The sequence below is a fragment of the Bufo gargarizans genome, chromosome 3 (genome assembly GCF_014858855.1).
Source record: "Bufo gargarizans isolate SCDJY-AF-19 chromosome 3, ASM1485885v1, whole genome shotgun sequence".
Lineage (NCBI taxonomy): Eukaryota > Metazoa > Chordata > Amphibia > Anura > Bufonidae > Bufo > Bufo gargarizans.
Genome location: NC_058082.1, coordinates 268,777,585 through 268,800,415, shown reverse-complemented (window position 1 = coordinate 268,800,415; position 22,831 = coordinate 268,777,585). Strand labels below are relative to the sequence as shown.

General features: G+C 41.3%; 1 protein-coding gene across 1 annotated transcript in view; it reads left to right on the top strand.

The window, feature by feature from the left end:
* CALN1 (calneuron 1) overlaps positions 1 to 22,831 on the top strand; it is a 334,416-nt gene that overhangs the window by 286,124 nt on the left and 25,461 nt on the right. Inside the window, exon 4 of the mRNA XM_044285597.1 lies at positions 3,644 to 3,800. Coding sequence (XP_044141532.1) covers positions 3,644 to 3,800 — 157 coding nt within the window. The remainder of the gene's footprint in view (positions 1 to 3,643; positions 3,801 to 22,831) is intronic.

The following is a 22,831-nucleotide window of genomic DNA, read 5'->3' as shown; positions in this document are numbered from 1 at the left end:
GGATTCGATTTCTTGATGCATCACATGGAGCAGTTCCTCCCCTGTGACACCGCCAAGCCCTGCACATGTGGTATGCTGGAGGGGCACTGTAACTTGTCCCTGCAGTGGAGGCTGAGCACATGGTGGAGGATGAGGAGGCAGATGAGAAAAAAATGACAACTATTAGACAAAGAAGATTATAGCACTATATTAGCTAAATTGCTCTATATTTATTTTAATTTTTTTCGAATATTCACTATATTGCTATATATTAGTTTTTTAGAATATTCGTAATATTCTAAAACAAGAATATATAGCAATATAGCGAATATTTGAGATTTTTTTTAATCAGTACACATGATCCCTCCCTGCTTCTAGCTTGTGGGCCAATGAGAAGGCTGCAATATCTTTGACTTTAGGAGTAGTGTTGATTGCAAATTTTCGTAATGCAAATTTTTGTAATGAGAATTTTCGTAATGCGAATTTTCGTAATATAATAATTTGCTGTATTGTTATATATTCTTATTTTAGAATATTACGAAAAATGAATATATAGCAATATAGCGAATATTAAAAAAAACAAATATAGAGCAATTTGGCTAATATAGGGCTATAATGTTCTTTGTCTAATAGTTGTAATTTTTTTCTCATCTGAAATTCTCATTGGAAAAAAAACTATAAAAAAAAAGATTATAGCACTATATTAGCTAAATTGTTCTACATTCGTTTTTTTTTTTTTGGGGGGGGAATATACAATATATTGCTATATATTCTTGTTTTAGAATAATACGAATATTCTAAAAAACAAATATATTAGTTTTTTAGAATATTCATTATTTTTTTTTATCTGTACAGTTTTTCCACTTTGGCATACTCCTCCCCGACAAACGTCCCCGTCACCATGGGAACGCCTGGGGATTAGAATATACTATCGGATCTGAGTTTTCATGATCTCTTTTATTCTCATTAAAAAAATTGCATTTCGAAAAGTCGCAATCAACACTACTCCTAACGAATATTCGAATTCGTGAATATTCGACGAATATTCTACAAAATATTAGTGAAATAATGCAAATTCGATATATAACCCCTGCCGCTCATCACTAACCGCTAGATGACACAGGGAGCTCAGACCTCTCGCTGCGACTACTGCTGCCACGACCCCTTACTCTTCTACGACCTCTGCTTGTGCCATAAACATTCATGCCTCTGCCACTCCTCTGTGCATGTCCTGGCACTTCTCTGCCTGACATACTTGTAGCTGAACTAAACAAATGAAACAGAAATTAAAGCACCCCTAAAAGCGACAAATATATTGTTCTTTTTGTACTGAAATAGGCCACAAAATTATTTCTGTGCAAATAACACCAAATGTGAACAGCGTCTATTTTTCTGGTATTGTACTGAACTGACAATAAATGGTTTTTCTCTATTTCACTAGAAAAATGACAATAAACACTTTTAGTGCAAATAAAACCAAATGTGAATGCCATTGGTTTTTCTCTTTTTATATAGAAATATGACATTTAGGCCTCATGCACACGACAGTATTTTTTCACGGTCCGCCAAACGGGTTTCCGTTGTTCCGTGATCCGTGTCCGTTTTTTCATCCGTGTGTCTTCCTTCATTTTTGGAGGATCACCAGACCAGAAAAGTGAAAAAAAAATCTAAGTCAAGTTTGCCTTGAAAATGATAGGAAAAAAACCGACACGGATCACGGACGCGGATGACAATCTTGTGTGCCTCCGTGTTTTTTCACGGACCCATTGACTTGAAAGGGTCCGCGAACCGTTGTCCGTCCAAAATATAGGACAGGTCCTATTTTTTTGACGGACAGGAAACACGGATCACGGACACGGATGACAAACGGTGCATTTTTCGAGTTTTCAACGGACCCATTAAAAGTCAATGGGTCCGCAGAAAATCACAGAAAACGGAACAACGGACACGGATGCACACAACAGTCGTGTGCATGAGGCCTAAATGGTTTTACCGCAAATAACACCAAATGCAAATGGCGTGTATTTTTCTCTAGAAATATGACAAGAAACGCTTATAGCGCAAATAACACCAAATGTGAACAGCGCCTATGTTTTGCATATTGCACCGAACTGACAATAAATGGTTTTACCGCAAATAACACCAAATGTGAACGGCATGTATTTTTCTCTTTTTCTATAGAAATATGACAAAAAACGCTTTTAGCGCAAATAACACCAAATGTGAACAGCATCTATTTTTCTCTTTTTCTCTATAAATATGACAAGAAACGCTTAGAGCGCAAATAACACCAAATGTGAACAGCATCTATTTTTCTCTTTTTCTCTATAAATATGACAAGAAACGCTTAGAGCGCAAATAACACCAAATGTGAACAGCATCTATTTTTCTCGTATTGTACTGAACTGACAATAAATGTTTTTAGAGCAAATAATGTGAACAGCGTCTATTTTTCTTGTATTGTACTGAACTGACAATAAATGGTTTTATCGCAAATAACACCAAATGTGAACGGGGCGTGTATTCTTCTCTTTTTTTCTAGAAATATGACAATAAATGGTTTTACCGCTAATAACATCAACTGTGAACGGCATGTATTTTTCTCTTTTTCTATGGACATAAGACAAAAAACGCTTTTAGCGCAAATAACACCAAATGTGAACAGCGTCTATTTTTCTTGTATTGTACTGAACTGACAATAAATGTTTTTAGAGCAAATAACACCAAATGTGAACTGTGTCTATTTTTGTTGTATTGTACTGAACTGACAATACATGGTTTTACCGCAAATAACATCAAATAAGACCATGGACCTTTTGAATGGCCGACAAGTTGGCCGGAAAGTTATGCCACATTTCCCGTGTAGTGGTCTCTGAAGGGCAAATTTATTGACCTGGTTAAAACAGTTTATATGTCCTAACAGGCATACTGTAATTGCTGCACAGTAATGGGGGACATTGTTAAATCCTATACTGTCAGTGTAAAAAAATGGCTACCATAATTTTGGGACTAGAGATAAACATAACGAGGGAGCTCCTTTAAGTAATTAATTAATTAAATAGATAATGTACAGCATATAGCCAGCTTCATCCACGTGTTTGGTTCAGGAAACATGCTCCATGAGATGGTTGCCTTTCCTGGATCAAACACTGCTCCTCGGAATGGAACTTGCAGCATAAAAATTATCTATGTTGTTGTTGTCTGTGCTGCTTAGAAAACTATAAAATTATATATATATATATATATATATATATATATACATATATATATATATATATATATATATATATATATATATATTGAAAACGGCTGCATTGAGCAGCTGAAAACATTGCTGTGTGAGCTATGGGTGAATAAACTGCATCATTTAAACTGGAGTGCTGCCTATAATATACATTATATACTGTATATTATTCTAAGGGCCATCTTCTTGGCCAAATTTTTAGATTCAGCACAGAAGAAAATATATGGGTGCAAATATTTGCAACCAATAGTCTGTTCCTTATTGGACCTGTATAGTTCACACATGCACTTGGTAGGAGAAGACTATAGCATTGACACTTGAATTGGTAAACTATCGCAAACCCTACATATTACTGAAATATGCCATCCTTAATGTGCTATTACTCTACTAACATGGAGTTTTAACTTTCTCTCTCTGCAGTTTGACATGCAAAGGATAACACTGGAGGAATTAAAGCACATTCTCTATCATGCATTTCGGGATCATTTAACAATGAAGGACATTGAAAACATAATCATAAATGAAGAAGAAAGTTTAAATGAAAATTCTGGAAACTGTCAAACAGAGTTTGAAGGAGGTAAGAACTGTTATATGATTTTACATTACATACAAAAATGGATTTTAGCAATTGTACACATCACAATTGCTACTTCTACCTATATTGGTACGTTCATTACTAAATTCTTTGGTTTTGACCTCAACCCATACATACTAACTTTTCTGTTCACACAAAGCAGGCGTAAATGTAAGTTGTCATATATACAGATGAGTCCACAACTTAGCTTAGTTCGAATTTGATTAAGATCTTAATTTTCTCCAATCAGTTCAATACAATATTGTAACATTGTATAATATATACAAATGTTCACTGCGCTCATACTGTATCATACCCTCCAGTCCTTTGGACTACAAATTGCTACCCCACACTAGACTATGATATCACAACCATACTGTATATATTGTTCAGATAGCTATATTTGGATAGCTATCTTAGCTGTCTTACATTTAGACCTTTTTCTAAAACAGGTGTAGAAAATGGTAAATGAGACGTGCCTACCAGCCCGTGCCTAATTTATCCCCCCGATATTGCCAAGAGTCATGTGGAAACACGCTCCACTTGTGTAGGTACAAAAAACAACCAAATCTGAGTGACATCACTACTGCTGCTTTGGAGCCCACACCAGGACACTCTAATCTGAAGCATTTCAGAAAAACATGGCAACCTTTTTCAGGGTTACTGGTTTGCTGCATTATTCCTTGGTTTAAGACACTCTTCCTCATTCTAGAGTGTAAAAGCTTTAATTATCCACCTTCTTGGGCAGCTGTCTTTGCTTGGACCAAAAATTGGAAACTGGCAATAGAGCACAAAGGACTTCTCCATATGATTCATATGACAGCTGCTATATTTGTTTGGTCTATATAGTGTAAGAAAATAATGTTTTTAGTAGTTAAAGTTAACCATATATGAGATCTTTTTTATTGGACCACTTTGGAGACCCCACACTGTATAAGGAATTTATCCGCTAATATTTCACCATGATAACTAGGGACTGGAATAGCACTGAGAATCAGGTTAGTGTTCATACATTCTGATACAAAGACTAGTGTAACGCTACACATATGCTTATCCTAATGCGTATCCTAGTGTAGTGTGGGGTAGCCGTTTATGTCCTTTGGACTGAACTGGAGGGTGTTATACCTACTTTATAATAATTGACAATACTGCAAATAAATAATCATTTCTTATCCTCTACAAATTAAACAGTTTTTGCTATTTGTCATTTAGATATTTTTATTTGATTATGAGGAATATGCAATACAGTTATCCTAATTACATGTTCTAGTATATGTAGTATTCTGTGATATTCAAGAAAGTAAAATAAAATAAAAAGTTCTAATATGTGAAAATTCAAGCTTGATTTTTAATTAAAATGATTATACCTTTAGGTAACCCTTATGTGAAGCTGTAGACTATAAAATATATAGGAATTGGATAAACTGAACTTTGCAGCTGCTAAGCTGTTGAACATACTCCCTTTGAATTTAAATTCCTGTTCGAGTTAAGATGACTATTCAGATCTAAACAGTGTAATTCTGGAAACCTGGAGTATAATCCAGCTTCAGCAATTCACTGTCCATCTGTAACTAAATTGGTTTTGGAAAGAAATCTGAGGATCGGTTCGTTCAGACCTGCCCCAAAATATGGCTCAAAGGCGCAACTTTGTTCAATGATTTATATACACATACTTAGAAATACACAAATTTGCGCTGATATAGACTTTCTTTTGAACTGTATTTGGATTTTAACTCGCAACACACAGCACCTGAAATTTTATTATGTAATAGCTAAATCTTGGTAAACACGATCATCTAGAGTAGGACAAGCAATATCTCAGATTTTTATCTTTTCAACATAATATCTTCAGACATATGGAGAGACATTTCTTAAGTCAGCTTTTTTCCATGCCGGTATGAAGACCCTCTGCACTTCGTTCAGCAGTGTTAACTGTATGACAGCCCTCTTGCTGGAGTAGATTAACCTCCCTGGCGGTATGATTCTGTCAGGAATTTTGTACCAAAAGTGGTACAATTTTTTGCATAAATATTTTGTGGGCACAAATGACAGTAAAATGGCAGGCAAGGGGCACTGTACAGTCATCAAATGTCAGATCTGAGGTTATACAGTGTAATCCTCTCAGATTACAATGTATAACCTCTTTTATGTGTGTTTGTCACTTTTTATGTTTATATTTATTTGAATTTCCCGCCAAGTTCCACTCCTATGCACAGCTGCTGCTCGCAGGGAACGGAACCAGGAAGTCAAATGCCAGCCGGTGTTCTGCTAGATCTCTATACCTTGCGAAAAGTCTATACCGGAAGTGACGCGGCCTGCACAGGAATCAGCTGGAGGAGGGTGTGCGCTGCACTGCGCAAGTGAACATCCACTGGCTTAGGAAAGAATCGTTGCAGCGCCAAGATAGATGTACTTCGTGCACCGCACATGCGCACTTAGGAGTAAAGAGATTTTGCAGTGAAAAATGTTGCATCAGATCTCCGTACCCCTGAGTGCACACGTGCGCACTCAGGGGTAGGGAAATCTGATGCAACATTGTGCGCTTCAAAATCTCTATACCCCTAAGTGCGCACGCGCGATACACGAAGTACATCTATCTTGGCGCTGCAACGATTCTTTCCCAAGCCAGTGGATGTGCGCTTGCGCAGTGCACACCCTCCTCCAGCTGATTCCTGTGTGGCCACGTCACTTCTGGTATAGAATTTTCGCATACAACAAGATACCCCCTCCCTCAGCATCCATGCAGCTCCCCCCCATACAACAAGATATCACCTCCCTCGGCATCCATGCAGTTGCCCCCTCACATACAACAAGATACCCCATCCCTCGGCATCCATGCAGCTGCCCCCCACATGCAACAAGATACCCCCTCCCTCAGCATCCATGCAGCTGGCCCCCACATACAACAAGATACCCCCTCCCTCAGCATCCATGCAGCTGCCTCCCGCGGTGTACAATCTCTCACAGCACATCACCAACAGTTTCAGTACAAAATAAGTTACTAAATCAGTAGGTTCCGTGTACTTCTACAACGCTGCAGGAGTTTTTTAGTTCACTCCCCACGCTGCTGACCCTAACCAGCTCCATGATACATGTTTCCGATCCACGTGATCTAGGAGTGCCACGTGATGTTATGACGTCAGCAGGTCCTTCCCAAATATAGTATTTAGCCATTACCTATAGAGATCTGGCAGAACACCATCGCTCTCAGCGGAGGACATCGCTGGATTGCCGGCAGAAGGTGAAGGGACTCTGTAATGTTACCCCGAGCGTGACTCAGGCTTACTGCTCCTGGCAGCGAAAATTAACCCCGAGTCACACTTGGGAATACCGTCAGGGAGGTTAACATCATTTTCCATGTCAAATACCTGTTCCCCTCCTAAACCCCCCTTTTCTCTCCTCTTTGGAAAAGTGACGTAATGAAGGAAATGATTTTTGACCAGTATGGACAACTGATAGTTAGAACCTGTTAAATTAACAAGTTGACTATCTACAAAATATGAGTACAGTAATGTTAATATTGTGTATTTGTCCCACATTTAAGATACACACTGTGAGTAAAGGAAGCAAAAGCGTATAATATGCTTTTTCATCCCGCAGGGTCTTCATCATTAAATTAATATATTGTTTTACATTGGAACCTTATGGTGATGGATGGAACTGTATGATATTCATCTAAGGCAGTGATGGCTAACATCCAGAACTCCAGCTGTGGTGAAACTACGACTCCCAGCATGCTCCATTAATTTCTATGGCGTTCTGAAAAACAGCAAAGCAAGTGTGCATCTTGGAAGTTGTGGTTTTACCACAGCTGGAGTGCCGGATGTTAGCCATCACAGATCAAAGACATCCATTTAACATACAATATTGTGCAAAATGCTGTAAAAATAGAAGTGTTAGTTTATTTTTACCAGTTAAAATGCAAAGTAAATGAAAAAAGAGAAACATAATTTAAATCAAGGTGTCAGCAACAATTCTTCTAGGAACACTCACATTCAGTTTTTGAAGGAAATTGGCGGGGAGGTTGCTCCAAACAACTTGGAAAACAAACAATAGATCTTCTGTGGATGTAGGCCTGCTCAAATTATTCTTTCTATTTATGTAATCCAAGATAGACTCTGTGATGTTGAGATCAGGCTCTGTGGGGGGCCATATCATCACATCCAGGACTCCTTGTTCTTATGCTGAAGATAGTCCTTAACAACATTGGCTGTATGTTTGAGGTATTTGTCCTACTACAGAATAAATTTGGAGACAGATTCCTGCCTGATTCTCAGAGTCCCAAGAATCATCCCATTGTGAGATAGGTCAGCGCCTAAATAGCGAGGATCACACAATGGCTGTGCCATCTGGTTTACTAGAGCTTCAGTAAAAGGTTCTCTGTAAGGTGGACTCTGCTCTCAAGAAGCAAAATTCTATCAGTATAGATTTTTGATAGTGCTGACAAACATTATTTTTTTGCACTGTAAATTGTACTCACCTTAGGGGATTTGATTATAGTAATGATTCTGATCACTTATACCATAGACTGCAATAGCATACCATTGAAATCTATGGCATTTTGACAGACTTCCTGTTAAAGAAGGCGTGACTTAGCAGTCATTTCACAACCTCAACACACAACCGTAACAGTATACAGTTCACAAATATATTACTATATAGTTCCTAAATACTGGGGACAGATCCGGTGGCTTAAGGTCATTGCATTGAGATGATACTGTACTGTACATCACAGCATAATGAAGGTAAATGAGGTTGTGTTGCAACCCACAAGTTTCCATGATCAAACAATCACAGGGAATACAAAAGGTTTGGATTTCTTGTGAATGTTGGGTCATGGCAACTTGTGGTTCTCTATTCACTTTCACTAGTTGAGATGCTGCATTGTTACGCTTCAATTACCATATTGTGCACAAATAGTGCCAGACTATGTCCAAATTAAGTGAACAGACTGTGGCAGGTATACATGTATGTCGGGCTGATCGGCAGGTGCAGGAGCTGCACCCGCCCGATCAGCGGCACGGACCCCTGCTGCATACGCCAGCATCGGTAAAGACACCGATGCCAGCGTATTAACCCCTTGTCATTCCACGGTCAAGCTGCAAACCACAGCATGCAAAGGGTTTGGGGAGGGTACGGCTGCCCTTCCGCATCTCCATCGGGTCCCCGTGCTGCAGTGGCGGGGACCCGATTGCAGAGAAGGCAAGCCCGATGCCTTCCATAGGCATTGGTGCTTGCCGTCTACGAAGCCTGTGAGATCCAGCCTTTAGGCTGAGTCTTAAAGGCAGGCTGTCAGCATACAAGCTGACATGCAATGTATTATAATACTGGATGTATTGTAATATATTGCAGAGGGGATCAAACCACAGAAGTTGAAGTCCCAGAGTGGGACAAAAATTGAAAGTAAAAAATAAAATAAAAAAGTACTTTTAATAATAAGTATTGCCGCTTCTGTAACGACTGGATCTATGAAAATATCACATGATTTACCCCCTTACCTGAACGCTGTAGAAAAAATAAAATAAAAACTTTGCTAAAACAATATTTTTTTTATCACATCACAAAAAGTCCAACACCAAGCAATCAAAAAAGCATATGTCCCCCAAAATAGTACCAATCAAACCATCACCTCATCCCACAAATAATGAGCCCCTACATAAAACAATCAGGCAAAAAAATAAATAAATATGGCTCTCAAAATATCTGGACAATAAAACTTGATTCTTTTGTTTAAAAAATGCTTTATTGTGTTAAAAGTGAAAAAAAAAAAGTATCCCCGTGTCCGTAACAACCAGGTCTATTAAATTATCACATGACCTAAGCCCTCAGGAGAACACCCTAAAAAAAAAAGACGGTGTCAAAAAAGCAATTTTTTGTCAGCTTATATCACAAAAAGTGTAATACCAAGCAATGAAAAATTCACAAACACCATAAAGTAGTACCATTAAACCGTCATCTCATCCCGTAAAAAAATGAGACCTTACCTAAGATAATCGCCAAAAGAAATTAAAAAAACTTTAGCTCTCAGAATATGGAGACACTAAAACATGATATTTTTGTTGTTTCAAAAATGCTTTTACTGTGTAAAACTTAAATAAATAAAAAGTATAAATATTAGGTATTGCCACATTGACCTTTTGTATAAAAATAGCACATGACCTAACCCCTCAAGTGAACACCGTAAAAAAAAATGAAGCAGTTTATTGTCACTTTACTTCACAAAAAGTGTAATACCAAGTGATCAAAAAGTCATACGCACCCCAAACTAGTATCAGTTAAACCGTCATATTATCCCACAAAAAATGAGACCTTACCTAAGACAATTGCCAAAAAAATTTAAAACTATGACTCTCAGAATATGGAGACACTAAAACATGATTTTTTTTTGTTTCAAAAATGCATTTATTGTGTCAAACTTAAATAAATTTAAAAAAGTATAAATATTAGGTATTGACGTGTCTGTAACAACCTGTTGTATAAAAATATCACATGATCTAACCCCTCAGGTGAACACTGTAAAAAAAATAAAAAATGTGCAAAAAAAGTCATATGGACCCTAAAATAGTAGCAATCCAATGTCATCTCTTCCTGCAAAAAATTAGCCCCTACATAAAACAGTCCCCCCAAAAATAATAAAAAGCTATGGCTATGGCTATGCGATGTTTCTGTAGAATCAGGGTAATGAATATTGAGTTTTGTTTGGATGTTAACCCTTGCTTTGTTAGCACAATAAAAATGGATTCAAATGGAAAAGTTGCCAAAAATTTGAAATTCTGAAATTTCATCTACATTTTCCTTTAATTATTGTGGAACACCTAAAGGTTTAACAAAGTTTATAAAATCAGTTTTGAATACCTTGAGGGTGTAGTTTCCAAAATAAGATCCCTCTTTTGGAGTTTCTACTCTAGAGATGCATCAGTGGGTCTTCAAATGTGACATAGCAACTTAAAATTATCCCAGTGAAATCTGCCCTCCAAAAACCACATGCATGCTGGACCCCCTTTGGTTTTTATCATTTTTGGTGCCAAATGGCCTCCATTAAATCCATGGACTACAAGTACATTTGGTTGTGCACTCCTGATCAGCCTGTTTGCCTCATAGGCTTATTTTAATTAGCATGGGTATAAAGCTTAGTTTGCTCTGCATGCATGTTGGTACTTGTAGTTCCTGGATTCAATGGAGGCCATTTGGCACCAAAATTATAAAAACCAAAGGGGGTCCAGCATGCATGCGAAACCTACACCCCTGAACTTCAGGGTTGCTGTCATGGCACATGACAGGTGAACTTAGTGTTAGGTTCCTGTCTTACAGAGATCACCTTGACGTGTGGACGATGGGCTCAGAAACCTATGTACAAAATGTATTTGCCAAGCATCTCTAATTTATAAGCATAGCATTAGCAATATAATACATTTTTGGTTTGCAACGTGCTGTTGCATTGTATGTTTTGTTCTATGTTGTGTTCAGCCATAGCAACGTGCACCTGCGCATTGGGATGTGCTGACTAACCCCCCCTTTTTTTCTTTCCAAAAAAAGAAAATGTCATTTACAAAATGATCCAAACATGAAGTAGACATATGGGAAATGTAAAGTAATAAATATTTTAGGAGGTATCACTATCTAATTATCAATTTTCCCACATTTTTTGTAAATTTGGTATTCTTTATAAATAAAAATATTTTGACTCAAATTTACCACTGCCATGAAGTACAATATGTGATGAGAAAACAATCTCAGAATGGCTTGGATATGTAAAAGCGTTTTAAAGTTATCACATACAGTGACACATGTCAGATTTGCAAACAAAATAGCTTGGTCCTTAAGGAGAAAAATTGCAGGGTCCCGAAGGGGTTAAAAATATTATCATATCAAGGTTAAATAATATCATCTAACAGCTCCCAAATTAAAATCTCCATAGCACAATGTGCTGTGGTAATTGACAATAGCAAGAAATAAAAATGTGGTAGATTCGTTTTTTTGTACATGATTAATGAAAGGGACATATCATGGATTTACTATTAATTGCAATTACTAAGTGTATGCAATTAATAAACAAGTAACGTTAATAGAATCTCAACAATTAATTGCCTTTTCTGACTTTGCAACTTTGGAGGATATCTCCATCTTTCATGGGTAAAGTTCTTTTTTGTTTTATGAATTCTGGTCACAGGAAAATGGAAGCAGTACAGAATGCTTTCATCATTCATTTCCTGCTTTTACCAACTTGATTGCTCTGAAGATCAAAAGTACTGGTCTGTAGGAAAAGACTAAGAGGATTTCATTTTGTGTTTAGCAACACATTTTATATTTTTGCAGATTTATTTCCTAATGGCCATATATTTTGCAAAAGGGAAGAGATAAAAGGTCAGTTTAAAGGGGTTGTCCCTTAAAAAATATTATGCCGTTTTCAAACCAGCACCTGGATCTGAATACTTTTGTATCTGAATACTTTTTTGCATGTAATTAAAATTTTTGTATAGCCACTAAGTTATTCAATAAAATGTATGTGCATAGCATCACCTGCTCTTTGTTCTTTTTCTTATTTCTTTGTCTGGCTCACTGAGAAGGCCGCACATGCTCAGTTTCATCCCTCATTGTGATAGGTAGCGCATGGACACACACCCTTAGCTACAGCAGAAAAGACACTCCCCCTGAGCTGTCAGCTTGATATAAATCTAGCAGAGCAATGAATGGGGAGATCTTTGGATCCATGTGAGGCAAAGGGCTGGTTCTAGCTTTGTTAGAAACAGATTGTCATGTACTATATATATATATATATATATATATATATATACAGTACAGACCAAAAGTTTGAACACACTCTCATTCAAAGAGTTTTCTTTATTTTCATGACTATGAAAATTGTAGATTCACACTGAAGGCATCAAAACTATGAATTAACACATGTGGAATTATATACATAACAAAAAAGTGTGAAACAACTGAAAATATGTCATATTCTAGGTTCTTTAAAGTAGCCACCTTTTGCTTTGATTACTGCTTTGCACACTCTTGGCATTCTCTTGATGAGCTTCAAGAGGTAGTCACCTGAAATGGTCTTCCAACAGTCTTGAAGGAGTTCCCAGAGATGCTTAGCACTTGTTGGCCCTTTTGCCTTCACTCTGTGGTCCAGCTCACCCTAAACCATCTCGATTGGGTTCAGGTCCGGTGACTGTGGAGGCCAGGTCATCTGGCGCAGCACCCCATCACTCTCCTTCAGGGTCAAATAGCCCTTACACAGCCTGGAGGTGTGTTTGGGGTCATTGTCCTGTTGAAAAATAAATGATGGTCCAACTAAACGCAAACCGGATGGAATAGCATGATGCTGCAAGATGCTGTGGTAGCCATGCTGGTTCAGTATGCCTTCAATTTTGAATAAATCCCCAACAGTGTCACCAGCAAAGCACCCCCACACCATCACACCTCCTCCTCCATGCTTCACGGTGGGAACCAGGCATGTAGAGTCCATCCGTTCACCTTTTCTGCGTCGCACAAAGACACAGTGGTTGAAACCAAAGATCTAAAATTTGGACTCATCAGACCAAAGCACAGATTTCCACTGGTCTAATGTCCATTCCTTGTGTTCTTTAGCCCAAACAAGTCTCTTCTGCTTGTTGCCTGTCCTTAGGAGTGGTTTCCTAGCAGATATTCTACCATGAAGGCCTGATTTACACAGTCTCCTCTTAACAGTTGTTCTAGAGATGTGTCTGCTGCTAGAACTCTGTGTGGCATTGACCTGGTCTCTAATCTGAGCTGCTGTTAACCTGCGATTTCTGAGACTGGTGACTCAGATGAACTTATCCTTCGCAGCAGAGGTGACTCTTGGTCTTCCTTTCCTGGGGCGGTCCGCATGTCAGCCAGTTTCTTTGTAGCGCTTGATGGTTTTTGTGACTGCACTTGGGGACACTTTCAAAGTTTTCCCAATTTTTCGGACTGACTGACCTTCATTTCTTAAAGTAATGATGGCCACTCGTTTTTCTTTACTTAGCTGCTTTTTCTTGCCATAAGTCTATTCAGTAGGACTATCAGCTGTATATCCACCTGACTTCTCCACAACGCAACTGATGGTCCCAACCCCATTTATAAGGCAAGAAATCCCACTTATTAAACCTGACAGGGCACACCTATGAAGTGAAAACCATTTCAGGTGACTACCTCTTGAAGCTCATCAAGAGAATGCCAAGAGTGTGCAAAGCAGTAATCAAAGCAAAAGGTGGCTACTTTGAAGAACCTAGAATATGACATATTTTCAGTTGTTTTACACTTTTTTGTTATGTAAATAATTCCACATGTGTAGGGATGAGCGAACTCGAACTGTATAGTTCGGGTTCGTACCGAATTTTGGGGTGTCCGTGACACGGACCCGAACCCGGACATTTTCGTAAAAGTCCGGGTTCGGGTTCGGTGTTCGTCGCTTTCTTCGCGCTTTTGTGACGCTTTCTTGGCGCTTTTTGAAAGGCTGCAAAGCAGCCAATCAACAAGCGTCATACTACTTGCCCCAAGAGGCCATCACAGCCATGCCTACTATTGGCATGGCTGTGATTGGCCAGAGCACCATGTGACCCAGCCTCTATTTAAGCTGGAGTCACATAGCGCCGCCCGTCACTCTGCTCTGATTAGCGTAGGGAGAGGTTGCGGCTGCGACAGTAGGGCGAGATTAGGCAGATTAACTCCTCCAAAGGACTTGATTAACTGATCGATCTGCAGCTGTGGATCATTGAGCTGCTGATCCTCAATTGCTCACTGTTTTTAGGCTGCACAGACCGTTTGTCAGTCTCATTTTTCTGGGGTGATCGGCGGCCATTTTGTGTCTTGTGGTGCGCCAGCACAAGCTGCGACCAAGTGCATTTAACCCTCAATGGTGTGGTTGTTTTTTGGCTAAAGCCTACATCAGGGTGAAGCTGTCACACCAAGTGCATTTAACCAGCAATAGTCTGTTCATTTTTTGGCCATATACAAAATCAGGGGCAAGCTGCGCCTGTCACCAAGTGCATTTAACCCTCAATGGTGTGGTTGTTTTTTGGCTAAAGCCTACATCAGGGTGAAGCTGTCACACCAAGTGCATTTAACCAGCAATAGTCTGTTCATTTTTTGGCCATATACAAAATCAGGGGCAAGCTGCGCCTGTCACCAAGTGCATTTAACCCTCAATGGTGTGGTTGTTTTTTGGCTAAAGCCTACATCAGGGTGAAGCTGTCACACCAAGTGCATTTAACCAGCAATAGTCTGTTCATTTTTTGGCCATATACAAAATCAGGGGCAAGCTGCGCCTGTCACCAAGTGCATTTAACCCTCAATGGTGTGGTTGTTTTTTGGCTAAAGCCTACATCAGGGTGAAGCTGTCACACCAAGTGCATTTAACCAGCAATAGTCTGTTCATTTTTTGGCCATATCCCAGTCTAATTCTGTCACTAAATCCATACCGGTCACCCAGCGCCTAAATACTAGGCCTCAAATTTATATCCAGCTAAATCTGTCCCTAGTGCTGTAGCTGGGCGAGTTATTTAGTGTCCGTTCAAGCACATTTCTTGTTCTGGGTTGAAATACAATTCCCAATTTAGCAATTTCATAATTTAGTGGTTCCTGCTATATCAGAGCTATTTGAAATCTATCCCAAAAAGGGTATATAATATTGAAGGTGCACATTGGGTCATTCAGAATAACTTCACACACACCCGCTACTGTGTATTTCCAAGTCTAATTCTGTCACTAAACCCATACCTGTCACCCAGCGCCTAAATACTAGGCCTCAAATTTAAATCCCTCTAAATCTCTCGTTACCCACCGCTGTACTGTTGTTGCTGGGCAAGATATTTAGTGTCCGTCAAAGCACATTTTTTGTTCTGGGTTGAAGTACAATTCCCAATTTAGCAATTTCATAATTTAGTGGTTTCTGCTATATCAGAGCTATTTGAAATCTATCCCTAAAAGGGTATATAATATTGAAGGTGCACATAGGGTCATTCAGAATAACTTCACACACACGCTTCTGTGCATTTCCAAGTCTAATTCTGTCACTAAATCCATACCGGTGACCCAGCGCCTAAATACTAGGCCTCAAATTTAAATCCCTCTAAATCTCTCGTTACCCACCACTGTACTGTTGTTGCTGGGCAAGATATTTAGTGTCCGTCAAAGCACATTTTTTGTTCTGGGTTGAAGTACAATTCCCAATTTAGCAATTTCATAATTTAGTGGTTTCTGCTATATCAGAGCTATTTGAAATCTATCCCTAAAAGGGTATATAATATTGAAGGTGCACATAGGGTCATTCAGAATAACTTCACACACACGCTTCTGTGCATTTCCAAGTCTAATTCTGTCACTAAATCCATACCGGTGACCCAGCGCCTAAATACTAGGCCTCAAATTTAAATCCCTCTAAATCTCTCGTTACCCACCGCTGTACTGTTGTTGCTGGGCAAGATATTTAGTGTCCGTCAAAGCACATTTTTTGTTCTGGGTTGAAGTACAATTCCCAATTTAGCAATTTCATAATTTAGTGGTTTCTGCTATATCAGAGCTATTTGAAATCTATCCCTAAAAGGGTATATAATATTGAAGGTGCACATAGGGTCATTCAGAATAACTTCACACACACGCTTCTGTGCATTTCCAAGTCTAATTCTGTCACTAAATCCATACCGGTGACCCAGCGCCTAAATACTAGGCCTCAAATTTAAATCCCTCTAAATCTCTCGTTACCCACCGCTGTACTGTTGTTGCTGGGCAAGATATTTAGTGTCCGTCAAAGCACATTTTTTGTTCTGGGTTGAAGTACAATTCCCAATTTAGCAATTTCATAATTTAGTGGTTCCTGCTATATCAGAGCTATTTGAAATCTATCCCAAAAAGGGTATATAATATTGAAGGTGCACATTGGGTCATTCAGAATAACTTCACACACACCCGCTACTGTGTATTTCCAAGTCTAATTCTGTCACTAAACCCATACCTGTCACCCAGCGCCTAAATACTAGGCCTCAAATTTAAATCCCTCTAAATCTCTCGTTACCCACCGCTGTACTGTTGTTGCTGGGCAAGATATTTAGTGTCCGTCAAAGCACATTTTTTGTTCTGGGTTGAAGTACAATTCCCAATTTAGCAATTTCATAATTTAGTGGTTTCTGCTATATCAGAGCTATTTGAAATCTATCCCTAAAAGGGTATATAATATTGAAGGTGCACATAGGGTCATTCAGAATAACTTCACACACACGCTTCTGTGCATTTCCAAGTCTAATTCTGTCACTAAATCCATACCGGTGACCCAGCGCCTAAATACTAGGCCTCAAATTTAAATCCCTCTAAATCTCTCGTTACCCACCACTGTACTGTTGTTGCTGGGCAAGATATTTAGTGTCCGTCAAAGCACATTTTTTGTTCTGGGTTGAAGTACAATTCCCAATTTAGCAATTTCATAATTTAGTGGTTCCTGCTATATCAGAGCTATTTGAAATCTATCCCAAAAAGGGTATATAATATTGAAGGTGCACATTGGGTCATTCAGAATAACTTCACACACACCCGCTACTGTGTATTTCCAAGTCTAATTCTGTCACTAAACCCATACCTGTCACCCAGCGCCTAAATACTAGGCCTCAAATTTAAATCCCTCTAAATCTCTCGTTACCCACCGCTGTACTGTTGTTGCTGGGCAAGATATTTAGTGTCCGTCAAAGCACATTTTTTGTTCTGGGTTGAAGTACAATTCCCAATTTAGCAATTTCATAATTTAGTGGTTTCTGCTATATCAGAGCTATTTGAAATCTATCCCTAAAAGGGTATATAATATTGAAGGTGCACATAGGGTCATTCAGAATAACTTCACACACACGCTTCTGTGCATTTCCAAGTCTAATTCTGTCACTAAATCCATACCGGTGACCCAGCGCCTAAATACTAGGCCTCAAATTTAAATCCCTCTAAATCTCTCGTTACCCACCGCTGTACTGTTGTTGCTGGGCAAGATATTTAGTGTCCGTCAAAGCACATTTTTTGTTCTGGGTTGAAGTACAATTCCCAATTTAGCAATTTCATAATTTAGTGGTTCCTGCTATATCAGAGCTATTTGAAATCTATCCCAAAAAGGGTATATAATATTGAAGGTGCACATTGGGTCATTCAGAATAACTTCACACACACCCGCTACTGTGTATTTCCAAGTCTAATTCTGTCACTAAACCCATACCTGTCACCCAGCGCCTAAATACTAGGCCTCAAATTTAAATCCCTCTAAATCTCTCGTTACCGCTGTACTGTTGTAGCTGGGAAAGTTATTTAGTGCCCGTCAAAGCACATTTTTTGTTCTGGGTTGAAGTACAATTCCCAATTTAGCAATTTCATAATTTAGTGGTTCCTGCTATATCAGAGCTATTTGAAATCTATCCCAAAAAGGGTATATAATATTCAAGGTGCACATTGGGTCATTCAGAATAACTTCACACACGCTTCTGTGCATTTCCAAGTCTAATTCTGTCACTAAATCCATACCGGTCACCCAGCGCCTAAATACTAGGCCTCAAATTTATATCCCGCTGAATTTGAATACAATACATTGGGCCAAATAATATATTTGTTGTTGTGGTGAACCATAACAATGAGAAAAACATCTAGTAAGGGACGCGGACGTGGACATGGTCGTGGTGGTGTTAGTGGACCCTCTGGTGCTGGGAGAGGACGTGGCCGTTCTGCCACATCCACACGTCCTAGTGTACCAACTACCTCAGGTCCCAGTAGCCGCCAGAATTTACAGCGATATATGGTGGGGCCCAATGCCGTTCTAAGGATGGTAAGGCCTGAGCAGGTACAGGCATTAGTCAATTGGGTGGCCGACAGTGGATCCAGCACGTTCACATTATCTCCCACCCAGTCTTCTGCAGAAAGCGCACAGATGGCGCCTGAAAACCAACCCCATCAGTCTGTCACATCACCCCCATGCATACCAGGGAAACTGTCTCAGCCTCAAGTTATGCAGCAGTCTCTTATGCTGTTTGAAGACTCCGCTGGCAGGGTTTCCCAAGGGCATCCACCTAGCCCTTCCCCAGCGGTGAAAGACATAGAATGCACTGACGCACAACCACTTATGTTTCCTGATGATGAGGACATGGGAATACCACCTCAGCATGTCTCTGATGATGACGAAACACAGGTGCCAACTGCTGCGTCTTTCTGCAGTGTGCAGACTGAACAGGAGGTCAGGGATCAAGACTGGGTGGAAGACGATGCAGGGGACGATGAGGTCCTAGACCCCACATGGAATGAAGGTCGTGCCACTGACTTTCACAGTTCGGAGGAAGAGGCAGTGGTGAGACCGAGCCAACAGCGTAGCAAAAGAGGGAGCAGTGGGCAAAAGCAGAACACCCGCCGCCAAGAGACTCCGCCTGCTACTGACCGCCGCCATCTGGGACCGAGCACCCCAAAGGCAGCTTCAAGGAGTTCCCTGGCATGGCACTTCTTCAAACAATGTGCTGACGACAAGACCCGAGTGGTTTGCACGCTGTGCCATCAGAGCCTGAAGCGAGGCATTAACGTTCTGAACCTGAGCACAACCTGCATGACCAGGCACCTGCATGCAAAGCATGAACTGCAGTGGAGTAAACACCTTAAAACCAAGGAAGTCACTCAGGCTCCCCCTGCTACCTCTTCTGCTGCTGCCGCCTCGGCCTCTTCCTCCGCCTCTGGAGGAACGTTGGCACCTGCCGCCCAGCAAACAGGGGATGTACCACCAACACCACCACCACCACCTCCGTCACCAAGCGTCTCAACCATGTCACACGCCAGCGTTCAGCTCTCCATCTCACAAACATTTGATAGAAAGCGTAAATTCCCACCTAGCCACCCTCGATCCCTGGCCCTGAATGCCAGCATTTCTAAACTACTGGCCTATGAAATGCTGTCATTTAGGCTGGTGGACACAGACAGCTTCAAACAGCTCATGTCGCTTGCTGTCCCACAGTATGTTGTTCCCAGCCGGCACTACTTCTCCAAGAGAGCCGTGCCTTCCCTGCACAACCAAGTATCCGATAAAATCAAGTGTGCACTGCGCAACGCCATCTGTAGCAAGGTCCACCTAACCACAGATACGTGGACCAGTAAGCACGGCCAGGGACGCTATATCTCCCTAACTGCACACTGGGTAAATGTAGTGGCAGCTGGGCCCCAGGCGGAGAGCTGTTTGGCGCACGTCCTGCCGCCGCCAAGGATCGCAGGGCAACATTCTTTGCCTCCTGTTGCCACCTCCTCCTTCTCGGCTTCCTCCTCCTCTTCTTCCACCTGCTCATCCAGTCAGCCACACACCTTCACCACCAACTTCAGCACAGCCCGGGGTAAACGTCAGCAGGCCATTCTGAAACTCATATGTTTGGGGGACAGGCCCCACACCGCACAGGAGTTGTGGCGGGGTATTGAACAACAGACCGACGAGTGGTTGCTGCCGGTGAGCCTCAAGCCCGGCCTGGTGGTGTGTGATAATGGGCGAAATCTCGTTGCAGCTCTGGGACTAGCCAATTTGACGCACATCCCTTGCTTGGCGCATGTGCTGAATTTGGTGGTGCAGAAGTTCATTCACAACTACCCCGACATGTCAGAGCTGCTGCATAAAGTGCGGGCCGTCTGTTCGCGCTTCCGGCGTTCACATCCTGCCGCTGCTCGCCTGTCTGCGCTACAGCGTAACTTCGGCCTTCCCGCTCACCGCCTCATATGCGACGTGCCCACCAGGTGGAACTCCACCTTGCACATGCTGGACAGACTGTGCGAGCAGCAGCAGGCCATAGTGGAGTTTCAGCTGCAGCACGCACGGGTCAGTCGCACTACAGAACAGCACCACTTCACCACCAATGACTGGGCCTCCATGCGAGACCTGTGTGCCCTGTTGCGCTGTTTCGAGTACTCCACCAACATGGCCAGTGGCGATGACACCGTTATCAGCGTTACAATACCACTTCTATGTCTCCTTGAGAAAACACTTAGGGCGATGATGGAACAGGAGGTGGCCCAGGAGGAGGAGGAGGAGGATGAGGAAGAGGGGTCATTTTTAGCACTTTCAGGCCAGTCTCTTCGAAGTGACTCAGAGGGAGGTTTTTTGCAACAGCAGAGGCCAGGTACAAATGTGGCCAGCCAGGGCCCACTACTGGAGGACGAGGAGGACGAGGATGAGGAGGAGGTGGAGGAGGATGAGGATGAAGCATGGTCACAGCGGGGTGGCACCCAACGCAGCTCGGGTCCATCACTGGTGCGTGGCTGGGGGGAAAGGCAGGACGATGACGATACGCCTCCCACAGAGGACAGCTTGTCCTTACCCCTGGGCAGCCTGGCACACATGAGCGACTACATGCTGCAGTGCCTGCGCAACGACAGCAGAGTTGCCCACATTTTAACCTGTGCGGACTACTGGGTTGCCACCCTGCTGGATCCACGCTACAAAGACAATGTGCCCACCTTACTTCCTGCACTGGAGCGTGATAGGAAGATGCGCGAGTACAAGCGCACGTTGGTAGACGCGCTACTGAGAGCATTCCCAAATGTCACAGGGGAACAAGTGGAAGCCCAAGGCCAAGGCAGAGGAGGAGCAAGAGGTCGCCAAGGCAGCTGTGTCACGGCCAGCTCCTCTGAGGGCAGGGTTAGCATGGCAGAGATGTGGAAAACTTTTGTCAACACGCCACAGCTAACTGCACCACCACCTGATACGCAACGTGTTAGCAGGAGGCAACATTTCACTAACATGGTGGAACAGTACGTGTGCACACCCCTCCACGTACTGACTGATGGTTCGGCCCCATTCAACTTCTGGGTCTCTAAATTGTCCACGTGGCCAGAGCTAGCCTTTTATGCCTTGGAGGTGCTGGCCTGCCCGGCAGCCAGCGTTTTGTCTGAACGTGTATTCAGCACGGCAGGGGGCGTCATTACAGACAAACGCAGCCGCCTGTCTACAGCCAATGTGGACAAGCTGACGTTCATAAAAATGAACCAGGCATGGATCCCACAGGACCTGTCCGTCCCTTGTCCAGATTAGACATTAACTACCTCCCCATAACCATATATTATTGGACTCCAGGGCACTTCCTCATTCAATCCTATTTTTATTTTCATTTTACCATTATATTGCGATGCTACCCAAAGTTGAATGAACCTCTCCTCTGCCTGTGTGCTAGGCCTAAATATATGCCAATGGACTGTTGCAGTGGTGGGTGACGTGAAGCCTCATTCTCTGCTATGACATGCAGACTAATTCTCTGCTGACATGAAGACAGATTCTCTGTTACGGGACCTCTCTCCTCTGCCTGGGTGCCGGGGCCTAAATATCTGAGAATGGACTGTTCCAGTGGTGGGTGACGGGAAGCCAGATTCTCTGCTATGGAACCTCTCTCCAATTGATTTTGGTTAATTTTTATTTATTTAATTTTTATTTTAATTAATTTCCCTATCCACATTTGTTTGCAGGGGATTTACCTACATGTTGCTGCCTTTTGCAGCCCTCTAGCCCTTTCCTGGGCTGTTTTACTGCCGTTTTAGTGCCGAAAAGTTCGGGTCCCCATTGACTTCAATGGGGTTCGGGTTCGGGACGAAGTTCGGATCGGGTTCGGATCCCGAACCCGAACATTTCCGGGATGTTCGGCCGAACTTCTCGAACCCGAACATCCAGGTGTTCGCTCAACTCTACACATGTGTTAATTCATAGTTTTGATGCATTCAGTGTGAATCTACAATTTTCATAGTCATGAAAATAAAGAAAACTCTTTGAATGAGAAGGTGTGTCCAAACTTTTGGTCTGTACTATGTATATATATATATATATAATTTTTTTTATTACTCACTCATTTTTAACATTAATCATGGGATAACCGCTTTAAGCATTAACCATTAAAAGCTAATTGCTGAAAGAAGTCTCCTAATGCAAGATGTTTTCACCATGCAACATCTTTAAAATATAACTAGTTAGCAGCTACACTTTGGAAAACTTAATGCTACGTAACTCGTTTAATTTTTTTAATTTCCATTTTTTTTCTTATAAAAATGAAAAGACTTGTCCCTTT